This window comes from Podarcis filfolensis (genome assembly GCF_964270895.1).
Source record: "Podarcis filfolensis genome assembly, chromosome: 5".
NCBI classification, from domain to species: domain Eukaryota; kingdom Metazoa; phylum Chordata; class Lepidosauria; order Squamata; family Lacertidae; genus Podarcis; species Podarcis filfolensis.
This window is the reverse complement of record NC_139608.1, coordinates 94,498,265-94,519,230: the sequence shown is the minus strand read 5'-3', so window position 1 is coordinate 94,519,230 and position 20,966 is coordinate 94,498,265. Positions and strand designations below refer to the sequence as shown.

General features: G+C 44.8%; 1 protein-coding gene across 1 annotated transcript in view; it reads right to left on the bottom strand.

Moving 5' to 3' along the window:
- SEMA3D (semaphorin 3D) overlaps positions 1-20,966 on the bottom strand; it is a 174,957-nt gene that overhangs the window by 89,860 nt on the left and 64,131 nt on the right. Inside the window, exons 3-6 of the mRNA XM_083615609.1 lie at positions 18,317-18,477; positions 9,294-9,356; positions 5,415-5,534; positions 1,881-1,974 (exon numbers count right to left, since the gene is read on the bottom strand). Of these exons, the coding sequence (XP_083471735.1) occupies positions 1,881-1,974; positions 5,415-5,534; positions 9,294-9,356; positions 18,317-18,477 (438 nt within the window). The remainder of the gene's footprint in view (positions 1-1,880; positions 1,975-5,414; positions 5,535-9,293; positions 9,357-18,316; positions 18,478-20,966) is intronic.

Below are 20,966 nucleotides of genomic sequence, written 5' to 3'. Positions count from 1 at the left end.
GGGCTTGCCAAGCGGAAGGTCAGCGGTTCGAATCCCCAAGACGGGGTGAGCTCATATTGCTCTGTCCCAGCTTCTGCCAACCTAGCAGTTCGAAAGTACACCAGTGCAAGTAGATAAACAGGTACCACTGTGCTGGGAAGGTAAACAGCATTTCCATGCACTCTGGCTTCTGTCACAGTGTCCTGTTGCACCAGAAGCACTTTAGTCATGCTGGCCACATGACCCAGAAAAGCTGTCTGAAGACAAAAACCCGCTCCCTCAGCCTGAAGCAAGATGAGCACCACACCCCACTGACTGGACTTAACCATCCAGGGGTCCTTTACCTTTTACCTTTTTTTTTTTAACTTCAAATAAATTGGATAATTGTTCCATATGATGCTGCATAGTATTGCTCTAGCTCAGAGTTGACTGGAAGCAGGTCATAATAACCATAGAAGAGTGTAGGATATACAGGCTGATATAACCAACATGCTTACCGTATTTTTCGCCCTATAGGACGCACTTTTCCCCCTCCAAAAATGAAGGGGAAATGTGTGTGCATCCTATGGGGCAAATGCAGGCTTTCGCTGAAGCCTGGAGAGCGAGAGGGGTCGGTGCGCACCGACCCCTCTCGCTCTCCAGGCTTCAGGAGAGCCCCACCGCCAGCCCCACAAGCTCGGGGGACAGCGGGGAGGCACAGCACGCCTTTCCCGCTGTCCCCCGACTTGGTTAGAAGGCTGCCGGGGGGCTTCCCCCTCCTCCAGCCCCGCAAGCTCCCAGAGCCATGCCAAAGCTGCACGCAGCTTCGGCATCGCTCTGGGTCCCGTTCTGGGGGCTGGCGTCGGGGGAAGCTTGGGCTTCCCCCGCCCCAGCCCCGCGCCTGGGGGGGGATATTTTTTTCCCCTTTATTCCCCCCCCCAAAAAAATCTAGGTGCGTCCTATGGGGCGGTGCATCCTATAGGGCGAAAAATACGGTAACTCTAATTAATGCATAAGGGGTTAAGACCATAGAGTAAGCTGTCCTGCCAGGCTAGGTCACCCCCCCTACCTTGGGAGGAAGGGCTACCAAACTCTTGGTTCTCCCAGTCCACCATGTGAACCCTACCAGCAAGGAGGTCTAAACTGGAGTGCATGGCTTAAGTAAGCCATTTTTATATTTCTATACAAATAATTTAAAAACTCTCGCTACTTTGGAACGTACGTTTTACTGCCCGCCTTTTCTGAATGCTGTGTGAAAAAGCACATGTATCTGAGCTTTGAAGAGTTTGTAAGAGGTTTTAACTTACCAAACATGTGGCCCCTTTTTTATGCTAAGGGAAGCAGGAAGCAACTTATATTTCAAAGCTCTAACAGTCTATATTCTGTTTGTATTTTGCTGCATATTTTGTGATTTCAAATCTCTGCTAGGGCTCTCTCGCCAAAGAGCAGTTGTTCCAAACCTGGATCTTAATATCCAAGGAATTATCCTTTTAATTTTACCTAGTATTTTTCACCAAAATACTAAAAACCAATAAAAAGCTTGCTGGATCGTGCTAGTGGCTTATCTAGTCCATGACTCCCATTCCTCCTGCAGTTTCTAGCAACTGGTATTCAGAGGTATACTACTTCATGTAGGCATTTAGACATTTATTGATAGACAGCTTTCAAGTGTTTGCCTCATATGCAGCTTTCAAGTGCGTGCATCGTAATCCTTACGACCACCTTGCAAAGGAAGCCTAATGCTGGAGACAGGAGAGGGTGAAAGTGGACTGAGCCTTAGTTTGCCATATAGCAGGTTCATTACAGGAAAGGGAACTTCCTGGTTCATAAGAGTCACTCAGCCAATATGCAACACCAGCTTTTAAGCTGAATGTTCTTATACTATGATGAGCGGGAAATCATTGCTTCTGCTAAACTCTTACCTGCCATGACAGATGCAAACGGCTGCTGAGGATCAAAAGGACATTTCAGTCTGCCAGACTCCAAGTTGTGAGCATCAAATCTGAATGCCACATCCTGCATATAAAGGATATTTTCATTAGTCCAGGAGCGGTCTGATTTCTAACGTAAAAGCCCATATAGGAAAAGGCAGCAAACTGAATTATACGGCTCAGATTTTCTTTGCCGTTTTCTATGGCTGCCTAATATTGCCCTTTCATGTGCAGATTTCTGTTCTTGTCTCTGAAAAGCAAAGCGTTAAACTGGTGATGCTGTATATCTTACAAGTCAGCCTAGTTTGGGCAAGGGGAGAGCTCTGTCAAGCTGCGTAGCAATCGGATGCTCAGCAAAGTCACTTCCGCACTAAGGAGTAGGTGGGGTTGCGGGTTTCATGGCCCCTCCACAAATGTGGTGGCCCCGTGTGATTGGGGGGATTCCTGGCTGCATCACCCCCTAGCCGGCCAATCGGCTGGCTCAGGGGCGGGGCCTGCCCTATAAAGGCAGGACTCAGCCTGGGGATCTCCCTCTTTGCCACCCACCAGCTGTTCTTGCTTTTCCCACCCTCCCACCCTTATAGGTTTTCTTATTGACCTTGCTATGGACCGTGGTTGGTTGCCATTGAGGGCCTGGTAGGAATTTTTCCACTTGGCAAATTGGCACCAGCCACGTGGTTTTCGCCTACCTCGTAGAAAATCGCCACAACTTCCTGGGTAGGCATTGGTGGTTAGGCATTGATTTAGTTCTGTAGATGGAAGAGGGGACGTAGTGCCATCACCTGCCCTGCTAAAGGATTCGGGGGGGGGGGGGTGGCCCTGTCCGAAGCCTAGGGAGGTTAGGGCCTAAGACATGACCCCTATCGGTGACCCCCGGGGGGGGGGGTTCCTAGTTGATGTGCATCAGCAGGACTCCCCCTACTGGTGGTTAACCCTTCCCAGACTTCAAGCAGATGGGCTGGAGTCGGATATAGTCGGTTAGGACCAATGCCTAAGCCAATACCGCTCATCACCTGTAACCAATAAGGTTGTGGCCTTTTTTTAGCCCATAAACCTTAATAATTGTGTCATGTGTCATTATTTCCACCTGGGGGGGTTGGGAACTTGCCACGCAATAGCTCTGCTCATTCACAGTACAAGGTTTACACCCTGCTCAATGGAGCCACAGCCGGTCACAACATATATGTGTATTGACATAAAGGCAAAGGCAGGAACAGCGTAACAGGACAACTCACATATAAGTTTCCCCACAACTTTACAGCTGAACTGACAGGCTGGTCTTGTACTTTCCACCCCCTTCAACTCAACTGCATGACTACTACTCTTTCCTCCTGCAGTGAGGCAAAGTGAAGGAGCCATCCCACCAGCCACAGAAGTGAAAGGACCACCCATCCCTCCATTTGCAGCAGGCTGGAGAATGGTGACCCCGATCCTCTGACTTTGTGCTGGGATCCAAGGAAGGGAAGGAGGGAAGGGCACCACCTCTTTCTGGACCCATGCAAAACAACAAGACATTCTCTACAGCTGTCTCTGGCTGGAGAAGGTGGTAGCTGCTGCAGGAGAAGGAAAGGCAGAGTCTCTGGAGAATGGAGGTGTTGGTTCTTAGGGAGAAGACTTGACACCTGAACTCAGACTTCATATCTGCCGGTTCAGCTGTGAATTGAGGCTACTCCTTTTCTTCACAACTCTCTTCACCTGAACGGGGCCAAGAGACTGCTTTGAAAGACTAACATGCTATAATGAAAGACTAACAGGATAATGAACTCTTCAAACCTTTTACATGCAAGAAAGCCTGATTAAAAATGTGTGGGATGACTGGTGAATGATAACATAACCTTGCAAGGCCAAAACCTGAAGGGTTTTGGGTGTCCTGGGGGGCAAGGGAGTTGGTGGCAATAGCGACATGGAACTGTCATGTATACCTGTTAAGATCAGCTGCAGGGAAGGAAGAGCCAGGGATAGCTGCACTCTTCCTACCCACTTTGTAAGCTCCCCGGGGGCCTCTGGCTAGAACTCTAGTCTGATTCAGCTGGGTGGGTCTCACATCTGCAAGTTTTACGATAACCAAAGGCACCGCCATCTTGCTTCCATGAAATTAGACTTGGCATCGACTGCAATGGCAGAAGGCCTAGATTTTTTTAATCTCCTTGTGCTGAACTCTCTGACCCTTCTGGAGAGAGCCTTGCATAGTTTTAAACCAGGTTGTAAGCCATCTGATCACCAGCCAGACATTTATCTTTCTACAGAATGGCCCAGGACGGCAGGTAGCTGGCAGGTCTCAAAGGCTGACCAGCAGGCATGAAAAGCTCATTAGAGGAAGGAAGAACATCTTGAGATTTTTGCTTCCACAACAGGAGATTAGAGTCTCAATTCGCAACAAATCGCAAGTGTGTTGTTTGATAATTACAAAGATTAGGATAATGGTCATCTGGCCCTTTGAAGCTACAGAATTAGATAGAAAGAACTTGGCACCACAGCACAGCTTGGCTTTTGTATAGAGGAAGCCTACACTCAGCTATGAGGCTCTTGCAAGATAAATTCCTTCTCTCCCACTTTCCCCCCTTTTGTTTTTGTCTCGATGGGGTGCTGACTATGTGTCTCAGAGTCATTCCCACCATCAGAGGCAGCCTTCATTTATCTATCTATCTTTTTATTTACACATTAAGAGCTTTCAGAATCTGCCCTTCAGCTAAAGGTCCTGAGGCGGAGGACCGTAAACATTCAAAATTAAGCATTAGCAACATGATGCGAAAGCAGAAACAAAATACGACACCGTTTCATTAAATGTGCAATCAATCTCAAAACAAAAACCACACAATGGCGGAGAACTCTCAGTCCCCAGAACACCTAATGGAGGCATGATACGCCTTGCCATTCCTTTACTTAATATTATTATTGCTCAATTTCTGTAGCATCCGCATATAACGTACTTTGGAATGCGCATTCCATGTATCCTCTAACAAGCTCTGGGCGACATTCAACTAAACAGTTGTGCCAGTGGGGGCTAGTGCAATGAGCCCCAAAAGTGCAGCGAGACTCCCACTCTCCAATGGAACAATCGACACAAAGCTTCCACTCTAAGGATGGAGAGGGTCCAGAGAGAAACATGTTTTAGCAGGGACTTGGAATGGAGTTGCCAATATCCAAATCCAGCTCTCTAGCCTGCCCATTTAACTGCCCTTTCTCTGGCTACCATTCCCTGCTGGGGAAGGTCACGCAAGCCATCTGGGTTCAATGGGCCCATTGCACCATTAATCACCCAGGAAAGCCAGCCTGTGCAGAATGATATTAATCACCTTGTTTGAGCGCAGAGGTTTGCTAACGTGCAATATGCACACATCAAAAATGTGAGAACATGAGTTCTTACACGACTGGCAAAAACTTAACATTGCCCCATTGTTTGTATAAAGGGCTGTCAGATCATTTTTTATATGGCCATAGACTGTATTTTCAAGGGAATGATGGATGCGAGGGAAAGTTAGAGCCATTCCTTGTCATGCACCATTTGGGAGTGGATTAAATTACCTCTTTGTGTGTTCCAAGCTCTATGTAGCCACAGACCGGGTGGAAAGCTCCCGTACCGCAGACATAAACATGGGTCCTGTTGTAAGGTTGTAGGACTCTGATGAAGTTGGCACATTCTGTCTATTGTGGAAAGATGGGCAGAAATTATTCATCATCATTAGCTATGCAATATTCCATTCCATTCCATTGCCAGGCCAATATACTTCATGATGCCGAGGAAGGTTTGAAACAACTTGGAGAAATGTCTGGCAGAAAGCCGGCAAGCAGGGTTTATTGTTTTAAAACTAAACATTGCATAACACCCAGCTTTCACACCAAACCATAGTTAAGGAAGCTGAACTGTGGCTTGGCGTCTGAATTGACAAACCATGATTTGTGATTGGGGAGTATACCAGAATCACAAATCATCGCCTGAAGTGGGTTTGCAAACCGTAGTTTGAGCTAAATATAGTCTAGTGAGACATCCAAACCAATAAATTACTGCATTACTTGATGGAAGCAATGGATTTGCAGAGATGGAGCGGGAAGAGAAAACCAATGAACAGCTCAGAACAATTGTTTGAGCACTGCACATCTAAAAGCTCAAACCATGGAATCATGGACTGGGTTCTAAATTTTTAGTGCCCGTGCTGGCTCCAGGTTTCAGGGGAAATAGATGCTGCCTTGTTCCAAGTCAGACCATTAGCTTAGCATTGTCTATGCCAGGCATCGGCAAACTCGGCTCTCTAGATGTTTTGGGACTACAATTCCCATCATCCCTGACCACTGGTCCTGTTAGCTGGGGATGATGGGAGTTGTAGTCCCAAAACAGCTGGAGGGACGAGTTTGCCTATGCTTGGTCTATACTGACAGCATTTCAGACAAAGGATATTCCCAGCCCTACCTAGAGATAATGGGGATGGAGGTTGAGACCTGTTCCCTTGGGCAAGTGTGGTTTATATATAACCTAGTCCAGGCATAGGCAAACTCTGGTCCTCCAAATGTTTGGGACGACAATTCCCATCATGCCTAGCTAACAGGACTAGTGGTCAGGGATGATGGGAATTGTAGCCCCAAACATCTGGAGGGCTGGAGTTTCCCTATGCCTGACCTAGTCCATCTCCTTTGATCTCAGGGCAGGGCACATAATTCCCATAATGCATACTTAATGATCTATAATGTCATAATTATATACAAGAAATGTCCTCAGTGGGTCCCCCTCCCTGAGTGGGTCCATCTCCTCCTCGCTGAGGTCTCCACTGGCCATTTATGGGTCCTCTCTCTCTCTCTTCCCAGTATTCACAGCCACCCAGAAGCAAGTGGAAACTGCTGCTCTGGTGCCTCACTCTTGCCACAGCTTGCAACCTCAGAGAAGACCAGTAATCAGGCAGAGATGTCAATGAGGCTCTGGGGATCAACGGTGTGCCCCCCAAAGGACGTGGTCCTCAGCAGCTGCCCAACAAAGTCTCCCATTGACTCTAGCCCAATGGTTTGGTATGATGTCCAAACTAAGCTACTGGGGAAGAAAATGGTCTGGTTTGGACAGGTGGGGAGAAATGGAGAAATGAAGAACAGTTGTGCCCAGAGGATTGTGGGGCTTCAGCTCAGCACGGTGTGTGTTTGGCATTCAGGAGATCCATTGTTCAATTCTCATCTTCTTCATTGAAGCAACTCAGGCAAGAGCAGGTTTATGTGCCTGCGACTTCTGTTAGAGACCACAGCACTGGGCTAGAGGGACCAATGGTCTTCTCTTGCATAAGCCAGCAGCATGGGTTGGCTAAAACATAATAATATTCTGCCATCAACTAATTACTGTAATATTAATGCACAAGTCTGCTTTTGTTAATATGCTGTGCTCAAGCTGTGCTCTGCACGTTCCTAGCAGAAACTGGCTTTTTCAACAGGCATAAATGAAAATGGAGTAAATCCACGTAATTTACAACTCTCACAGACTTCAAAGGGCTTATGCTGAATGATGGAAACCTACAAGCTCTGTTCTGTAATGAATACTCCCCCTTCAACAGGGAGCACCGCCACAGTTCCACTTCAGTCAACGTTGTCCTTGAAGTGCCTTTATTATGCCTTGCTGTGATGGATCAGAGCATCTATTATGAAATACGCATTCAAAAAAGAGAATGGAAGGAAACCCTGCCTTACCAAGGCTTGGCTCTTGTGCATCAATCACTCTATATCAGTTGGCCTCACTTTCTTAACATCCCATCACACTTGAACATGACTAAGGAACTAGAGTTGAGCAGAGGTTTGGGGTCCCGTCCCCCCTGCCTTTATCAAAAAATAATAATTGAAGGAGGCAGTGGGGTAAAAGGGAGGATGAAAAAAAGAAACCATTTTGGAGTGAGGTATATATAGATCCCAGAGGGTGATAAACAATTGGTGACTTTTTACTTGATTCCTTTTTTAGAATTATCATCTATGCCGGGACTACAATTCCCATCATCCCTGACCACTGGCCCTGTTGGCTAGGGATGATGGGAATTGTAGTCCCAAACATCTGGAGGGCCGGAGTTTGCCTATGCCTGATTTATGCTGCCACTTTCACCAACAAAAATACAACTGGTCTTGGAAGATGTTTAGTAGGGCCAATTCTGGGGTGACGTCTAATACTTGTTTAGTTATTTTACATATTACTTGTATGGCTGTTGTCCAGAATAGTTGGATTTTGGGACACTCCCACCACATGTGGAGGTATGTGCCTGTGGAGGTGCACCCTCTCCAGCATTTTGGTGAGGTTCCTGGGTGTATTAGCGCTAGTTTCCTTGGTGTTAGGTACCACCTGTAGGTGAGTTTCAGTGTGAGTTCTTTTCTTTTCGTTGATATGGATTTAAAGGGGGGTTTAGACCACATTCTGGTCCATTGAGTGGGGTTAATCTCATAGCCTATGTCATTCTCCCATTGTTTTTTGATTGCGTCTAGGGGATTTGCGGGGTTTTGGAGTAGTATTTTGTATATTGCGGCCATTTACACCACAAAGAACTCATAACCCACCTACTTTCAGCAGCCAGAAACACCATAACCAGACACTGGAGAGACCTGTCAGGAGTAAGCATGGACCAATGGTACCAAATAGTATGGGAAACAGCCCTACTAGAAAAATTAAATAATAAACTGAAACTGACATGGGGACAAACAGAAGAAGACACCTTCACCCCGGTATGGCTCCCCTTTATCACATACACAGCCCAACAGGACAACGACAATAATCCACCAACAGCATACAAATCAATATGGCTAACCTGATCCAAAACACCCACCCACCTCACTCACACACGAAAACAAAGATCACCACAGCCAATCACAAACAAACAATCACACCCTAGGCCAACCCCAACCTCTCTCACCACCGAAGGAACACAAGTGAACAACACAAGCACGCTGACACCAAACTCTACATACATTAAGCATAACAGAAACACCGCTACCCGACCCCACCCCCATCCATCTCCCCTCCCTCCACCCCCTTTCTTTTTTTTTCTTTTTTTTTCTTCTCTCCCTAATGCCTCATCAAATGAAACAGATTTGTAAAAATGTTACATGGAAGAAAAGAAAAAAATACGAGGCATTACACTTACACTGTAAAACAAGAAAACCCTTAATAAAATATTTTTTTTAAAAAAAATACAACTGGTGACCCACTGGGTCGCCCATCTTCTCGATGCGTCTCTATCTGAAGGTCACGGCGTCAGGATGTAGGATTGCTCCACAGGGAGTGTTGGCATTAAAGACGGTGACTCCACCACCTTTCTCTTCCAAACAATGCCTCACATTGCATTCAGTGGGGTTTTCTCCAAGGTAACTGGGGATAAGACTGCAGCAACAAACAGATTTTCAACATTGCCCACACAACTGAAGGCAGTTTCCATCTGCATGTATTGTACTTACCTGTGCATCTTTCCCAGCTAGTTTGCATAAATCCACCTTGTCCTTTGTTGCTGGCCAATATATCTGCAATCAATTTAGAACAGGTGTTTTAGTATCGGAAGATTTCACAATTTATATAGGTAAGGGTTTTGGTGTTGTTGTTGTTGTTATTTTGCATATCTGCATTCCTGTTCTTCCTTCAAGGAACTCAAAGAAAGGTTGGGGCGGGGGAATCATGTCCAGAACTCCCTCCTTGCAGGCACAGATCTCCATGTAGAAAGACATTCACATTAAGCTGAGCAGATACTCTTTCCCCCACTTTGCAACTGGCCTTGTAACTCATGCAAAGCAGCACAAAGGATGTGACCCATCCTTCTTGTTCTTCTTAGGGTCCTGTCCCACAAGGAGCTCACAAATGCAGCTGACTTCAGGACCCTCTTTTTACTTCCCTATCAGTATTTATCGTGCTTCAAGCGGTACATGTTTGAGGAACCCTCAGCAAACATGAACGGGGTCCTTCATTTTTATCCTCACAATCCCCACCCCACCCCCAATGCAGGTGAAACAAAATCTCTTGTTTGAGGCAGCACAGTGAATCTGTTCTTGAAATCTAATTCCAGTAATTTTCCATAAGCCATATTTGGAGGAAAATACAGATTACACTGACCTCACCTCTCTAGCTCACTACTGGGGTGATGTTAATGCTTCAAAAGCACTTAGTAATATATATATATATATTTTACAATGCTCAGATCAGAAACAGGCCTTTCCAAATGTCAAAACATACAAGACCATTCTTTAGCTTGATTCTTTAAAAGCATTTAATAGCAGTGCAGTGATAACTGATTATTCAGTAGGATAAAGTCCATTGGTATTAGCTAATGTCCAGTATCAAGAGAATCATCCATTAGTATTCTCCCAGCATGACCACTTGGAAGAACATCTAAACTGACTACTTAGAGAAACCTAATCCATGCCAAATAAACAATTAATCTACATTTTTTACAGCAATCTCACATATTGGAGTCTTTTAACTGCTTTAAACCTTCGACTGAAACTAGAAGCACATTAACAGTGTAATCAGAAATAGGATTCAGAGGAGGAGAAAGGCATCAAATCTACGACCACATACCATATTTTTCGCTCTATAAGACACACTTTTTTCCTCCTAAAAAGTAAGGGGAAATGTGTGTGCGTCTTATGGAGCGAATGCAGGCTGTGCAGCTATTGCTGAAGCCAGCAGAGCAAGAGGGAGAGCTGCGCAGCACCTCTTGCTGTGATGCCTTCACAGTGATGCACGATGAGGGACGGAAGGGAGCTCTTACGGAGCCCCTTCCGTCCCTCGTTCTGCTTTGCTGGGAAGCCAGCAGACCAAGAGGCACTGCACAGCTCTCCCTCTTGCTCTGCTGGCTTCAGCAGAGCAGCGCAGCGCCTCTTCAGTAAAGCGGGAGGAGGAAAGGAAGGGGCTCCGTGACGGCTCCCTTCCTTTCCTCCTCTCGCTTCGCTGAAGAGTGTCGCTTCGTCTCACCTGCCTCCTCCGATCCCCCCAGCAGGGACAACGCTGCTAAGCGGCCAGCAGATCCAGCTTCCCCAAAGAGGCGGATGGACCAGAGGCTCCTTAGCCTGATCTTCCCTCCTCCTTCCTCTTCAACAATATTAGATTCCTCCTCTAAAAACTAGGTGCGTCTTATGGTCGGGTGCATCTTATACAGCGAAAAATACAGTATATTTGAAAGAGGTCTCCATGTGTGTTCGGAGTGGGGAAGTCTCATAACTTCTTATTGCTCTAGCTTCAGGCTGCTGTTGTAAAGCGGCCAAGAATCATGCCTCTTAGGAGAGCTGCAGGGTTTGGATCCCAAAGATCCTAAACTGCGCCCACCCTGCCCCCAAATGCCCCATTTCAGGATTTTCTGCTTGCTACCAGTGATGGAAAAACCAGCAGCAGTAGCTTTCTGTCTGCCTTGGGCAAAGCTGGACAGAACCCCCATAACTGCTGGTGCTTTTTTCTGCCAGCAGAGATCACTGGAGAGACAAGTATATGCAATGCCAATCTCCTCCACCCATCACCATTGGGGTTTAAGATTGCACTATATTGTATAAGGCCACATCCTGCAGACACTTAGACACAAATCTAATTAAAGTCAAAGGGACCTATAGCCGAGGAGACATTTATAGGTTTCCAGTGTTAATCAGTGAGATTTGATTATTCTTTTAAATTCTGTGTAGGGAGCCAGGGAAAGCACTCACAAGCATTTGACACCATAACATTGTTTTGTACTTTTCTAAACTACTAGGTGGGACGCGGGTGGCGCTGTGGTCTAAACCACAGAGCCTAGGGCTTGCCGATCGGAAGGTCAGTGGTTCGAATCCCCGCGACGGGGTGAGCTCCCGTTGCTTGGTCCGAACTCCTGCCAACCTAGCAGTTTGAAAGCACGTCAAAGTGCAAGGAGATAAATAGGTACCACTCCGGCGGGAAGCTAAATGGCATTTCCGTGCACTGCTCTGGTTCACCAGAAGCGGCTTAGTCATGCTGGCCACATGACCTGGAAAAACTGTCTGCGGACAAATGCCGGCTCCCTCAGCCAATAAAGCGAGATGAGCACCGCAACCCCAGAGTCGTTTGCGACTGGACTTAATGGTCAGGGGTCCCCTTACCTTTACCTTTTTAAACTACTAGGACTTTATAGAATCCCTATTAAATTGTTTGCATGAAGAAAATTTTAGAGATTGTTCTGAAAAGCGCTTCCTTGCCAGCAGCACAGCTCCGAAGAAGTTACATAATATTCTTGTTTAAAGCACAATTTCCTGTCCCCAAACAAACGTTTCCGACCCACAATGCTCCAAAGAGCAATACTTTGTGATGTATCCTCTCTCTGTCTGTGTCAGGTGGGAGGCCTAAACAGCTGATGCACAAGAGGGTTCTGGGGGAATGTCTCCTCCATTTATCTCTGTGGCCAGATGTGGCTGAGGTTCTTGGAACACACAGAGCCTGAGCATTGGCAGCTGGTCAAAAGTTTGTTGCTCCTTGATAGCACACTCATTACAGCAGACGTCATGGGCGGATCCCGCAAACAGTTCCACAGCAATAATCAAAACGCCTCCTATCCTTGTTTAGCCTCCTGAGCAGTGCGGTGTCTCATGCAACGATCTCAAGATAAATATTTCAAATGCTCTTACTATTATTATTATTTTCACATGATACTTAGGAAATATCCTAACCATGCTCCACCATGTCATTGTGGTAATGTCATTAACTTTGGGGAGAAATTTTGTGGGTAAGCTAGAAGCTACACAGCCCACGATACGGATAGGGGGAAACCACCTCAGGCACGGACCATATTTGTCCTTTTTAAATTGCTCTTAAAAGCACAGCATTTCAATATTGTACAATAAATGATGTTGGTTTAGACACCGGGTTGGCCAACACTTTTCCGGGCAAACCCTCTAATTGCCTCTATGTGCATGCCTATTTCCAATAGAAACAGAAGACTCTGTATAATTCAGATTTATTTGCAGGGACTTAAACAATAAAAACACGCTTATTTGTTCAGCAGACCTAATTCCCACTTCGGATCACGGGATCCATCTTAAATATCATATGGCAGCGTTTCCAAGTCATTTAACACTCGTATCATTTGCAGGAAGGCATTTAATATTCCAATTTACTGCTTTGGTCCCCAGAGGCTACCTGTAACGGAACGTATTTTGTCAGATGACTCTGAATTCCGAGGCACACAAAGGACATGCTTGAAGCCCACACAGCTCCCCGTGTGTGCGGAGGAAAGCCTGGAGCAAGGCCGGGTGGCACCCAGCCAAGGCAAACCGCGGTCAGTCTAAACACAGCGCAGCACAAACACCACATTCTGACACTTATTTGCTACTGGGGAGTACCTTTCAAGCGCTGAAGTCTTTCAAGTGAGTTTGATATACACCAAGCCCAGCAGGAATAGTACATGTATCGTGACCAGGGGTGCAACTACAAAGAGCAATTAAAGAGGAAGGCGGACAGGCAGAGATTCCTTTGAGACCGTCGTTCCAAAAGCCAGACCTATAAATCTGCCCTGGGGGACTGAAATAGGTAGGGTGGCTGCCAAAAGACTGGGGCACCCACAGATCCCATGGGGATCGCTAGGGAGGCAAAGGAGCTCAGAATAGCAGTTTACCTTTTATAGTAATTAAAATATGCTGCTCCGTAGCGATGGCCCATAATGATAAGCCTGGGAGAGAAGCTTATCAGAAACAGACAGACTCTTCTGCAAAACCGTAAACAGAACCTGCAATTTCTCCCTGCGCGTTGCTAACCACAGCCCAAGGAGGACCAGGGGCTCCCAAGGCTGATCGGAGGATATGCTCCTATGTTTGTTTACTCACTCAAAAAAGCGGCAAGCATTTGTGCAGAAGGAGAAGCCGCAAGAATGAAATTAGTGTTCCTCTTCGGCAGCTTTGACATGTATTGCGGACCATCTTTCTTACAGCATTTACTGTGTGCCAAATGCTTTGCTATAGAGCCTGTGGTACAAATCTCACCTCTGACATGAGCTAGAGGTTCACTAAGTGCTGGGCTGCTTCTGAGAACATCAGCTGCGCACCTTCTTTTGTGATGCAAAACATCATGCCATGACACCAATTCCCAGCCCTGCAAACACTGCACTTTGTGAAGTGGATTGAGTATTGAGGAACTATGAGCAGGATGACCTCCTGTCCCATGTTATGTACTGCTAAATGCTATCAGGCAGTGATGGTCAAACTTGGCCCTCCAGCTGTTTTGGGACTACAATTCCCATCATCCCTGAACACTGGTCCTGTTAGCTAGGGATGGTAGGAGTTGTAGTCCCCAAGCAGCTGGAGGGCCGAGTTTGGCCATCACTGCTATAGGGCAAGAGAGGCCCTCAGATATTGTAGAATTCCAGCTCCCATCATCCCTGGCAAGATCTGGAGGGCCACAAAGGATGGGATAAGCTTCAGAACTGCTACTTAGGACCAGTAGCCATGATGGGTGGACCCACATCATACCCACATGTAGAGCACATGGCTTTACCCAAAGAATCCTGGGCACTGTATGTTATGTACTGAGTTGAATAGGATCCAAACTGCAGCAGTCTGATTGGTCCTAGAACAATAGGATCCAAAAGGCAGCAGTCTGATTGGTCCTAGAACAATAGGATTCAGAATGCAGCAGTCTGATTGGTCCTAGAACAAGGCAGCAGTATGATTGGTTGGCAGGAACCACCCAATCATGCTCCAGATAGAAGTGAATCCACAACCTGATTGGCTTACAGTAGAATTCCGGAATTAGCCAATCATGTGCAGCCCATTGTGTAAATAATGTATATAAAGCAGATACCTTGAGGGGACTTTCATTCATTCCTCCTCACCACTATGAGCTGAATAAAGAGCATGAAATCACTTTGCGACTCTGAGTATATTTCACTGGCGACGAGGATGGGATCCCGCTGAGCTGACTGCCACACACAGCACCGCAGTACCGCCACCTGCCGCACCGCTGCCTCGCACCGTGTATCCAGGCTTCAGCTCCGTATATTTCACTGTAGTTTGCTAAGGGTGCTAGGGATTGTGGCCCTGCTACGCTTCCCAGGATTCTTTCGGGGAAGTCATATGCTTTGAATGTGTAATGAGTATGTCGTGTGGATCTGCCCAATAACTGCTACGTTATTTAGTTCCAGCCTTAATCAGAGATGCTGACTTCTCTGTCTCTGCTGAGCCACAATATAGAGAAAATAATGCAGATTTACCTTACAGGATCATTGTGAAAATACAGAGGAAGTTTGTACTCTCACTTCACTCACTCTAAAAGTGCAGTGCTAAGCAAGAACAAAGAGGTACATAAGCAAACTGCACTGGCTTGGATGGTCAACAGCTTCAGCCATGGGAAAACTAGGCTGCCTGTAGATTATTTTATTGGAAGTCCAGCCTTAGTGGGTGATTTAAATCCTCTTTCCCACCTCCCATCAAATAACTTAACATCCATTGTCTGGGATAGCCATCAATACGTGAACCAATATGCTTTTGAATTATTATGCTTGTGGAAAAATTAGAAATCGATGACAGAGGGACAAAAAAAATACTTTAATTACAACAAAATATAATTATAGTCTCAGTTATTGCAACGTATTATATTCAAATCTAAAGTTTTCTCATGCAAGCATCTGGTTCCCATATTGCACGGTTTCAGGCTGTTGACAGCTAAGTAAGGAGATTGCCATCACCACAGATACCCATGAGTTCAGTTTTCTGTTAGGCGTTGTTGAGAAACTTGCGTCTCATCAGAGCGTTACGGCTTTGGTACGTACAGAACATTATTCAAGCTTCTAAGATTAAGACTGCAATGATATGCATGGGAGAAAATCCTACCGCTCTCAATGGGACTTACCTCTGACTTGACATGCATACGATTGTGCTGCAAGGCTGTGATCCTCTACACACTTAAGCCCCATTAAATGGAATGGGATGTATCTCTCAGTCAACCTGCACAGGCCGGGGGGGGGGGGGCGGGGGGTTGGCAATCACTTGGGGCTGAGCTCCTCGGGGTTTAGAACAGGACCTGATGCTTCTATTATGACAAATGGTATTCAGTGAACACCTAATGGTGGAGGGGAAAAATCTACATGAACATTAGAGCCAGAGATGAAAAGCATCCACTGTTCCCTTATATTGAGGGAAGGGATCACATTGAAAGGGACCAAAAAAGTAATTAATCCTCAATGTACGGCTCTCAATAAGATTTATTCGCCTTCTGTGACTTCATCAATTGCTGATTGGCTAGGATACTCTATGTGGTCAATCTAAAAAGCGTTGCCTTCACTCTAAATGCCTTCAGTGATGTCTGCATGTTGATAAATATGAATGTTCCTTATGTGATTAATCGTGTCCTCCTTACAGAGGGCACATGTTGTGGTGAGATCAACATGTTGCAGGGTCGTTTGGATAGCCACAACGCCCAATTGGTGTTCCCTCATTGCTGGGTTCAATTTGGCCAATGGGAAAGAAGGCAAACAGTTCGAGGGACCTATTTATACCCATGCACACGTCGTAGAACTTCCTCTTTTCGCTTGTGCATCAGAACACCTGCCCACCTCCCCCTATATTTAGGGTTTTTTCAGCAATTGACCTTGCTATGCCGTCATGTGTTGTCTGTCGTTGGGACAGGGGCATGGTAGGAATTTCCCCACTTGGCTGATTGGCTGTTGCCATTTGGGTTTCGCCTGCAAATCATCACAACTTGTAAGATTGCGGATAGGAACTGGTTCAATGTGAAAAAATTTTTTTTTCCTTCCAGTAGCACCTTAAAGACCAACTAAGTTAGTTCTTGGTATGAGCTTTCGTGTGCATGCACACTTCTTCAGATACACTGAAACAGAAGTTGCCAGATCCTTCTGTATAGTGAGAAGGTGGGGAGGGGTATTACTCAGAAGGGTGGTGGGAATGGGTGATTGGCAGATAGCTGTGATGAGCCTGTTGACGACTCTTAACGACTGCTATAGGTCTTACAGGAAAAAGCTGGAGCTGGGCCGATCCCTATGTGAAGGGTATTCCGTTAAAGGACTCCAGGGACTCAGATTAGTTTGGTCAACCCCCGAGAGGGGGTTGTGCCCGTGCCTGAGTCCAGGGGAGCATCTGGGGAGTGAACAGAGTCTGTTCCCAGGCTTTTCACCTACCTCAGGTGTTCACCCTTGGCTGACCTATGATAGAGCTCTGGGTCAGTGCTACCTGCAAGGGTTCAGGGAGCTAGTCGAACCAGAGCCTATGCAACCACTCACTTTTCTGTAATAGAAAAAGTTGTGGCCTAAATTCTGCCAAAAACCAAAACTAAAATTTGAGTCAAATGTGTCTTTATTGGGGAGGACTCAGGATCTGAACATACAACTGATTTGATCACTCTATGAAGGAGTGGGGAAACTCAAATCGATTAGGAGTATTACACTGGGGATATTTGCAAATTCTGCGTGTGTGCTTGTGTATGAATTTTAAAACAAAGTGGAAAATAAACATATATCACAAAATGTGTATTTAAATAGTATTTTAGCTCAATGCACGCATTTCTAACTATATCTTATTTGAAAATGTGTCTTGTGGAAGACTGCATGCAAGATACAACATCTGCACATGTATTCATCTTGCAAGACAACACTTCATGTTTGCTATTTTTTTTAAATTTCTCAATAAAGTTTGTTTTTTAAAAAGTACCTTGTAAATGTAAAAGTACCTTTCACTTTGTTTTTTTTAAAATGAGAACTGTGTAAAATCTAAAGGATAATTATGTTCCAATCTACTCATGAATCTGGGAGGTGAGACTGAAGCCACTCTGCCTTGGAACTCACAGAAATATTATTCCACAAACACCCTTATAAAGTAAGGTACTTGTGCAAACCAGGGCTTTCAATTTGGGCCAAAGGGAAGCAATGGTGCTAAGAGTATCTTTTAAATATATTCCAGCTTCTGCTATATGAAAGGTTATGCTTCAGGAGCCTTAGTTTTGATTATTGACTGTGGGAGGTTCATCATTAAAAACTTTGAGAAGACTGAGCTCTGGGAATAGACGATGCGGGAAACACTCCCAGGCTGTGAGCATGAACGCACACATGTTGGCAATGTTTCTAAATTGTTTCTGTAAAACTCTGAGAGCCTACTGTAGAGGGTCAAACTTTTTGGCTGAAAAAACCTGCACAATAGGTATAATTGAGATGAGAACTTGGGCTAAGTGAAGACTGCCTTTGCTTGGACGTGGTAGTCATAACACAAGATGGAAGAAGAGATGTTGCCATTTGCTTACATTCCAGCTAGATGGGGGCAGAAGTCCAATCGATATTTGTCATGTTATATTACTGTACAAGAGGCCATGCGTGCTGACAAATCCAGTTTATTAAAAGCAAACCACGTTAACAGTGGGAGGGGAAGCTATTAAATCCTTGTGATGGTGCATGACAAACAATGTTCACTCTTTGTCCAACGAAAGCAGGAACAGAGTGGCTAAAAATGAATTTATCAGCTGAAACAAACACACATATATCCTCTTATAAACTGACCTTCTTTACATTTTTGTTTAAATCAACCAGGCTGAGCAGAAAAATGTGGTCCTTAGCGCCGAGAAGCAGCCGGCCCCTTTCCTCGTCGAGTAGCACAGTTCGGAAGTCCAGCCCCTCCGCCGAGCCCAGGAATGGAACACAGCTGTTAGAAAGCAGCAAGTCTGTGAGAGAACGAAGAAAACCTTTATCACCAAAAATGTATACACACAGCTCATTGGTGTCTTCTGTAAATATATGCACCCAACACGCTCTTCACTGGTTAAGATAACAGGAGCATGCAACATTTCTTGCTATAGGACAGTGGAGTGGAGGGTAGCACACCAGAGCTGTGTATGTCTCTTCCTCCATCTGGGGCTCCTGAACTAAGTTCAAGGTGATGAACAGCTTGGAACCAATGGGCTTGTGGAATTATCCTACCCCAATGTGACCCGACTTGACTGCTCTGATCGGTGCAATTGGCACTGGTGTATCTGCCACATGATATTCGTTCCACATCTGTACGATATTAATATCAATATATCAATATATCATCAATATATCAATAATGAAATGAGGCAGGGACTTTTGTTCTACTCTTTCTAGCTCCCTCCCGCTAAGAATATTTTTGTTTAAACAAGCCTATCCAGACATGTAGAAGTTACATGCTTTTAGATTTTGTTTTTTAGCTTGCAGTTGATATGAAGTAGTTTTGAATGCTTCTCAAATACCTGCTTTAACAATATTTTATTGATAATTTTAATGTTTTCTTTTATTGCAAACCCCTTTTAGGTTTTATTACCATCAAGAACTATATATATATATATGTTAAATAAAAGAAAGTAAATGAATAATGTAAATTAGGATGTAGACTGTGGATTTGAGCAACCTGAGAGGGAACTCAGTGCTGCAACTACCCAGCCAACTGCACAGTTTTGGATTAATTTCCTTTCCTGAATGTTACATTGCTTGCATGAGCCATCAAATGTCCATGTGTTTAGCAAATGATGCAACTGTTTGATTCATGAAGGCAACAACTTTTAAAAACATATTGAGCAATGGTCATGTTTCAGTGATCTATGCACCCGAACACCATGTACACATGTAAATGTTTTATACCTTTCCAATACAGAGATCTCCCTGGCCTTGCTCCTTATCCCAGGCATTGTGTTAATCAACACAAGAAGCAAGGGGTTTTTTATGGTGGTAGCACCCTAGAGGGTTGTGAGAGGCCAATGAGAACTCTTTTATTCCAGTGGGCATTGCATTTCTGTAGTTCTACTTGAGATTTTTCTGGGAGCAACCTTGTTAGTTCCTTGTTTTGAGAGTTGCTTGCTTTTTCTCCTTGCAACTGTATCTTATCTATTATTGTTAGTGACTGTAATGGGATTTTATGAATGTTTGCAGCCACATCCTAAATTCATGGCAGAGTGAGAGGCTGTTATTTACTTTTTACAGGGTCAAACACGATCCAAACATTAACTCTTGTGCTCTGCACTAAATCATTTGATTAATCTGTTAATGAGAATTATTTTTTAAATGGACATTTACCATTTATATTTTTGAATCTATAACTGTGTATGATAATGCTGATATTGTTTGGAATGTTCTATGTGTGACTTTATATACGAGATGTCAAAAGTAAACAAAAGTAAACCTCTCCTTTAAATGAAGTTGTGCTTATTGTAAAACAGCTTGAACAGTCTCTAGAGTCATGATTCTGGGAAGTGTTTTTGTTTTAATAAACAAATATGCAAGCAAATTCATCAATAAGACAAACTGGGAACAAAATGTAAATGCTTTGGACAAAATGTACGTGTGCGTTAGTGTCCTCACAAGTCTTTATCAGCCAATTTCGCCCACAACAGCAGAGAACCCCAGTACAACTGAGGACCTGTAAGAACCTGCCGTAATCCAGTGCAGTCAAAGGGCCTCCTCTCATGTGTAACAAAATAAAAAAATTCCTTCCAGTAGCACCTTAGAGACCAACTAAGTCTGTTATTGGTATGACCTTTTGTGTGCATGCACACTTCTTCTCTCATGTGTAGTTTACCTGTCCTCTCCACAAATCGTTCTGTCTCTGTCTCAAACTCTGCCCTACTTTGCCTCCAGAGCAAAGGTAGCCACAGAGCTGGTGGAAAATCCAGAGCTGACATTGGAGTGTGCACTTTGCTGCCAGAAATCTCCATTGCAATAAGCGCCCCAGCAGAAGACCAGAAGCTGGCACTGAGGATACAAATCTCTCAAGTCTCTGGTTTCCTGCTGGGCTGGGCATAGCTGTGAACTTTCAGAATTGAAAATAAGGGATCAGCAGCTTCACTTGTCCCGGAGACAGTCTATGGGATATCTAACAATCTGGGATAGCAGCAGGAAGCAGCGGGAAATGGCACTGAAATAAGAGAATTTCCAGCAAAAAAAGAGGGAAGGTTGACAGCTATGCTGCTGGGCTAACAGTTTCCTACAGAGCTCCACTGAGTCAGCTCTAAGACTAGGGCCATCTATTATTATTATTTCAAGAACAAATAACAATACCCTTTACAAGGAAATAAAAGCCGGCAACAAATTAAAAAGAATAAATCCAATTATAAAAAACAGACCTATCTGTAATACACAGCAACACAGAGTGAAACAACTACATTAAAACATCCATATTTTAAATATATAGTAAATAAGT